Raw genomic sequence first — 6,365 nt, 5'->3', positions numbered from 1 at the left:
TGTTCAATTGTGTGTCCCAGTGGCATGATGATTTGACTTCCAGTGAATCTTGTAGGCCTCATTCCTGGATATGAATATGAGCTTGCTTTCAAGGCCGCAGCAGAATAGGCATCAACATTGAAGTCTGCCCATTCTGATCGATGCTCCCTCAGAAATCGAATCAACACTGCTGGAGGGACATTCTGGCAGAAATGAAATAGTTTAGTCCATTAAGCACTAGACAAAACATTGCTAATGGTATGGATCTACAACATACTGAAGGATATTGGATTTTGATTGAGCACTGTTCAAGTAAATTGTAAATTAGAACCACTTCAGTATAATTATACAAACAGCCTAAGGGCCTGTTTGGCATTCAGACTTTCAAAGTATATTTTATTTCCCAAGGGTCCAAAAAGTTATGCAAAGCAGGCTGAAATACTCAGTTCAATAGAAAAATTTGAACATATTAGGCTAAGATTAAAAGAAAGTAAAAAATGTTGTTGTTCAGAAACAAGTTTGGATATGTTAATTTTCTGTTACTTCCAAATAAAAAAGGTCACTTGTATTGAAAATAGTTTTTGCCTTGCTATAAAAATAAGTTAAGTAATCATTTCCAACTTTGACCCGTGAGAAAAATCATTTATTTTGAAACTTACAGATTAACTTATAAGTGAACTTTTTAAGCTTAATCAAACAGACTCAAGGTGACAAATCGTTCAACAAATGATTGGCATGAGCCCCTGCCAGATGCTAGGCATTCAATTTTTACACTTGGAACTGGATGGTTAAATTACATGCTAAACAGAAACAAGAAAACACATTATGCCCTTGTTTGAGCTCCATTTTTTTGAAAAAATACATTTTTAAACAGTGTTTTGACATCATTTCAACCACACATTCTTCAATAAAATAATATTACACGAAAACCTAAAACTTTTCCTTATTTTTTAACCACACATTTTACATCATTACACTATTCAAAAATGCATTTTCTTGGCAAAAATGGGGCTCAAACAAGGGCTATATGTTCATAAAGCTTTTGGACAAGAGAACGGAATATTAAGCCAAAAGGCTCAATATTAAATTAGGAAACATAATCAAGAATCACCTGGAGTAGCATAGACGCCTTCACACAGAGAATGCCTCCAAGGAAGGAAACTGCATTTGTACCAGTGCTCAGGTTCTTGGATGAATTAACAGCAACTACAACATCCTCTGCACCGTCAAAGTTCAATATCGACCAGCTATCATCACTGAATCCGTTAATAGCATCATTAAAGCCTCTGCATAAGAGAACATATTAGATCATCAACAATGCTATCATAGCCACATGCAAAATATAGGCAAAATTAAATCACCATATCTCAATGCATAACCAAAATATATAGGCAGCTACCTGATTAGTGCATAACCAAAATATATAGGCAGCTACCTGATTAGTCTCTGGCTGAAAGTACGCAGAACAGCTGGTTGCCTGCCAAGACCATATACCACCTCGCCACTTGTCTCTTGGGCTATCTGCCTAATATATCGCAATGCCTATTTTAAAGCATTTTGAAGGGGATGAAAATCAGGTTTCCACCATACTCAATTGGTCAAATTTCCATTGAATTAAAATGAATTTACTTAAAAATATATGCTTTATGCTTAATCCTTCAGAAATTTCAACGCCAAACTATTGTTTCTATTATTATACCAAATAAAATCTTTTGAAAGCATTGAAAGTACTGTACTCACTGCAATTGTCATTTTCTGGGCCACTACTTTTGAAGATTCGTAAAGCGGTCGTAGCACCTCTGGCACGCTCCAAGCCTGGAAAATGTTACTCAAGATGTGAACCAAGTTCTGGACATTGGAAAAATATTACAAAAGATCTTTTAAAATGGATCTAACCCCAAGATTAAGGTGATCTACAATGTGAATGATTGATCCTCCACCATCACATGGCCGGATCAAATATCCAGATGGAAGAATATCAGCTCTTACAAACTGTGAAGCTGCAGCTGGATTTGGGCCAGCCCCAGTACCAGAAAGAGATCTCTCACACACCTTAAAGGAAGAAAGATCATAAACACACATTTTATCTCCACCTTGATAGTTACATCACGCTTCAAAAGTTTTAAAAACTCAAACTAAATCAACCGTTTTGATAGAATTGAGATGTTTCAATAGCAAAACAAAAAGACACTGAACAAAAGCAAAAAATATTTCTCATTGAGAGGAAAACCAAAGATACTTTCACATCAATATATTTGTTTTTGTTCATCATCCATTTTGTTTTTGTAGAGGAGTCATGGATCCACACAAGTCTGAAACATTGGACCTATAATGAGAGGCTTTCCATAGCAAGCAAGAGTAAAATGAGAACATATAGATGAACATGTTGCAAGCACAGTTAGACAGAGGAAACTATTTCTTTATTACAAAGGTCAAGAACTAAATCCATGAGAGATCTCAAACAATTTATGCATCATCTCTTGGGGAGAGATCTCAAACAATTTATGCATCATGCTCACGTGCCAAAATCTAAAATTTGTAATTGACAAGCACGATTGAAATAGAAGCAGGATTTTTATAATGTATGTATTGGATGAACGTTGATATATTTGCATACCACAAGACTGCCATTCTCTAAGGTGGTTGTGTATCTCAGAGTCCAAAAATCACGAGCAGGAGCCAGTATAGTTGGCGCATATGTCTGAAAGCAATGTATGTAGATTATTATACGCTGCGTGAAGCATTATAAGAGTATGATATTCACACCACTCACCTGGGTATAGAGAAGTTCAATTGTTCCTCCGTTTCCAGCCTGAAACATAGTGAAAATTTCAAGATTTCGACAGTCCCGGAACCAAGTATTACGATCTTTAAGGATCTCAGCAATCTGTAAATTTCAAAACGAGTTCAGACAGACGGCTAATGTTAGCCACATCAGAATTCGGTGCTTAAAGGAGTCTGCAAAGTCAATGTCAAACTAATTGCTATGCTTACCTTTGGTGGTTCTAAACTTACAAGACCACATGCTCGAGCTGCCACTCCAAGGCATCTATGTGAAATGGCAAAGATCCCTACCGAATCTGGACCAGGCTGTAAAAGAAATCAAACACGTGACCTTTCAGTTTAAAAGTTGCAATGATGTTAACATTTACTACAAAACTGGAGAAAGGATTGTATGAATAGCTGAAAGAATGGCCATACCTTCATTCCAGGCATTTGGACCCAATTGACAGCAGTTCCAGTAGCCTTCGAAAGGAACTCTGCCAAGGTCTCTTCCGCAATTGAGAGGAGTCTGATTAAACCATATATTAAACATCAGGAGAATCAGAAATAGCGCCTACAAATATGCGTTCATAAGACAAGGATGTAGATATTGAAGAATGGGATTCTATTAAATTACCCAGCAGGGTTGTTAGCATCTCTGAGAGAATGCTGGGGAGCAGTGACAGCCGACTCGCAACTTGGATCAGTAGTTCCCACTGATGTCTGTAGAACTTTTCATGTCAGAATACGAATTTGAAAGTAAACTCAAGAAGGAAGAAAACAAATGTACCAAAAATCTGCAGTCCTAAATGAGCGAAGTCAAATTATAGTGGGCTTAGGACTCATTCCACATCATATATGACTAACGAAAATAACAAAAACTACAACAATAACGATGGTAAGGGTATCAACACACAGTAACATGACTGAACCTGCATCATGTTATTGGATTAATGGCATAACAATTCACAGATTGCATCCAATCAATCCTCTACTACTTTTCAACACAAGTGAACATCATATACAGGTAGATCACAATAGATCAAACAAGGTGAAACAGAACAAATAGACTGATACCAATTATGGGTAAAAGAAAGTTGCATACAGTTTGCAATTGTTGGTGCATGTACCCATTCTCACTAATCAGTTGTGACACCTGCTTCTGCAGGCGATCATTTTCCTCCATCAACAGCTTGTTCATGGCAGTCAATTTTCTATTCACACTCTGAAGTCCAGTAGATTCTTTTCTCTGCTTCTCCCGACACCTACATTAATCGAAAACACATCATTTTTCTAGCCTCCATCAGAAGCCAAATAATTCCTCAAATACACAACTCAATAAAACTTAGACTTCAATCTAGGTTTCAAGGTCCTGATAATCAGTAATCTCAAAATCAAGATCTTCACTTGTAACAATGCTCATTAAATTTGAGACTAACAAGTATGAAAATGTTTACCCAAGCTATAAATGAGAAAAATGTCATGTACATTGAAACAGTTGAAGACAATAACATTAACGTAGCCCAAGAAAGGTTGCTAAAAAACACTCCCACCCATTAAAAAGTTTTGCCTTTACCTTCGATTTTGAAACCAGACTTTAATTTGTTTGGGCTCAATGTTGGAAAGAATGGGGCATTCTCGGATCAGCTGTTGCCGACGGAAAGAGCTCGGCTTTGGGCACTCGGCATAGACCCTTTCCAAGGCCTCCACCTGCTCTGCCGTGTACCGGACATACTTCCCACAATCAAGATGCTTGTTCATGCTCCCACTGCTACTCTCTCTGTGTTGCTGTGCCACCATAGCCATTCCCCCAAAACCTCCAATCCAGAACAAGAATACCTTACAAATAATAAAAAATCCTGAATACTCTGAGCAGCTTTTTATATTCCCACAGATAACTGACTAAGGTTCTTTGTAGCTGAGATTTTTTTGCTTGATTTACAATTTTTTATGCTTCGAAAGGATAAAATTGACGATCTTGATTGAGGCAGAATATTCTTGGGCTGAGAACACAATTCTACCACTTAACTTATAATACGGTGACAGCAAATATAGCTCAACAAAAGCTAAACAGCCTTGTAATGTAAATCATATGCATACTGACAAAAAAATCAAATTTTCCCCTTCCGTCTTCACACAATAAATCACCGTTCAGTAACCCTTTTTAATACTGCTTTATTGTTCACACTAAAGGTGAAATCTGTTACTTTTTGACACGCGAAACCCCTGATTTTCACCCAAAAGCGACAAAATTTATGCGTTTTCTGCAGTGTTACTGCAGACTCTCACCTTTTTCTTGCAACCATAAATGTTACTGCAACTACTTTTTATAACTATGCATTTTTCCAATTCTTCTTCTTCAAAAAAAAAAAAAAGGAAGCTACAGCCTGCTCAAGCTGAAGCTGAAATTCCCAAAACTTAAATTTCACCAAATATAGTCTTGAAAATGGGACACGTGGAACAAGGGTTTTTTTAACTTCAGATCAATGAGGAGCAACTTTCTATTGGGGTATTCAAAATAATTTTTAAGGAAAAATGATATAAGAACAGAAAGCTCTATCTCTATATCTATATATCTCTCTAAAGAAGATGAAAAGACTGTCAATACAGATATAGAGAGAGAAGATATTAGAAAGAGAAGTAACCGGGGTTGGGGGTGCGGACTACTCGGAAAACGAAAATGGGAGGTTTTATTTTAAGCCGCAGTAAGCCGCAGTAAGCCGCTGCAGCTTGATCCTGTGCATACCGCTGCCCGCCCCCACTGGAATTATTTTTTGGAATTTTATTTTAGCCCTGTTTGAATCATATTATTTGAAAAATATATATTTTTAAACAGTATTTTGACATTATTTCAATTACACATTTTTCAATAAAATAATATTACACGTAACTTTAAAAAATTACTTATTTATTAATTATACATTATCTATCAATCTATTATTTCAAAACATATTCTTTAAAAGTAATGTGACTCAAACTCGAACTTAATAATTTTTCATCTGTTAGAATTTAAAAATAAAAGAGCATACAAGGAACCTTGTTTTAATACTTTGCTTCTGTAGAATCACATGAAGGATAATTAGTAAAAAAACGTTTATACTTTTCATTTTTTGATATTTTCATCCCTATTTTCACTGCTCAAATAGAAAATGTTATTTTCATCTAATTTCTCAATAAAAAAATGTAAAATGACAAATATATCATCTTATTTAAATAAAAGAAAAATTAAAGAACAAATTGCAATTATACTTCCAAACATTTTGAAAAATTACAAATGAGTCCGAATACATTATTAAAGGGGTAATTAGTACAAAACGTTCATACTTTTCATTTTCATCATTTTCACCATTATTTTTACATTACATTATGAAAATCATCATGTTTCTTCCATTCTCTCAATTAAAAGCTATGAAGTGATGAGTATTCTCTTCTACTTAAATAAAACAAAAAAATAAATAAATAACAAATTGTAACTACATTTCCAAATTTTTTAAAATATTATAAATAAATTTCAAATAAATAATTAGAAATTTTTTGAAAAAATTGGAAGTATAGTTGCAATTTGTTCTTTATTTTTCTTTTCTTTTCTTTATTTAAATAGGATAGTATCATCGTCATTTCAT

General features: G+C 34.9%; 1 protein-coding gene across 2 annotated transcripts in view; it reads right to left on the bottom strand.

The window, feature by feature from the left end:
- LOC111393498 (homeobox-leucine zipper protein REVOLUTA-like) overlaps positions 1-5,417 on the bottom strand; it is an 8,967-nt gene extending 3,550 nt beyond the window's left edge. Inside the window, exons 1-12 of one of the 2 annotated variants that reach the window (XM_023019047.1) lie at positions 4,319-5,417; positions 3,848-4,007; positions 3,380-3,465; positions 3,181-3,271; positions 2,974-3,069; positions 2,753-2,866; positions 2,597-2,680; positions 1,876-2,031; positions 1,720-1,794; positions 1,415-1,521; positions 1,091-1,265; positions 1-182 (exon numbers count right to left, since the gene is read on the bottom strand). In XM_023019047.1, coding sequence (XP_022874815.1) covers positions 1-182; positions 1,091-1,265; positions 1,415-1,521; positions 1,720-1,794; positions 1,876-2,031; positions 2,597-2,680; positions 2,753-2,866; positions 2,974-3,069; positions 3,181-3,271; positions 3,380-3,465; positions 3,848-4,007; positions 4,319-4,548 — 1,556 coding nt within the window. In that variant the 5' untranslated portion in view covers positions 4,549-5,417. The remainder of the gene's footprint in view (positions 183-1,090; positions 1,266-1,414; positions 1,522-1,719; positions 1,795-1,875; positions 2,032-2,596; positions 2,681-2,752; positions 2,867-2,973; positions 3,070-3,180; positions 3,272-3,379; positions 3,466-3,847; positions 4,008-4,318) is intronic. The other variant, XM_023019046.1, reaches the window with a different exon arrangement.
- Between the last annotated feature and the right edge of the window lie 948 nt (positions 5,418-6,365).

This window comes from Olea europaea, chromosome 4, assembly GCF_002742605.1.
Source record: "Olea europaea var. sylvestris chromosome 4, O_europaea_v1, whole genome shotgun sequence".
In the NCBI taxonomy this organism is placed as follows: domain Eukaryota; kingdom Viridiplantae; phylum Streptophyta; class Magnoliopsida; order Lamiales; family Oleaceae; genus Olea; species Olea europaea.
Note: the sequence above shows the minus strand (reverse complement) of the source record. Positions and strands in the feature narration are given on the sequence as shown.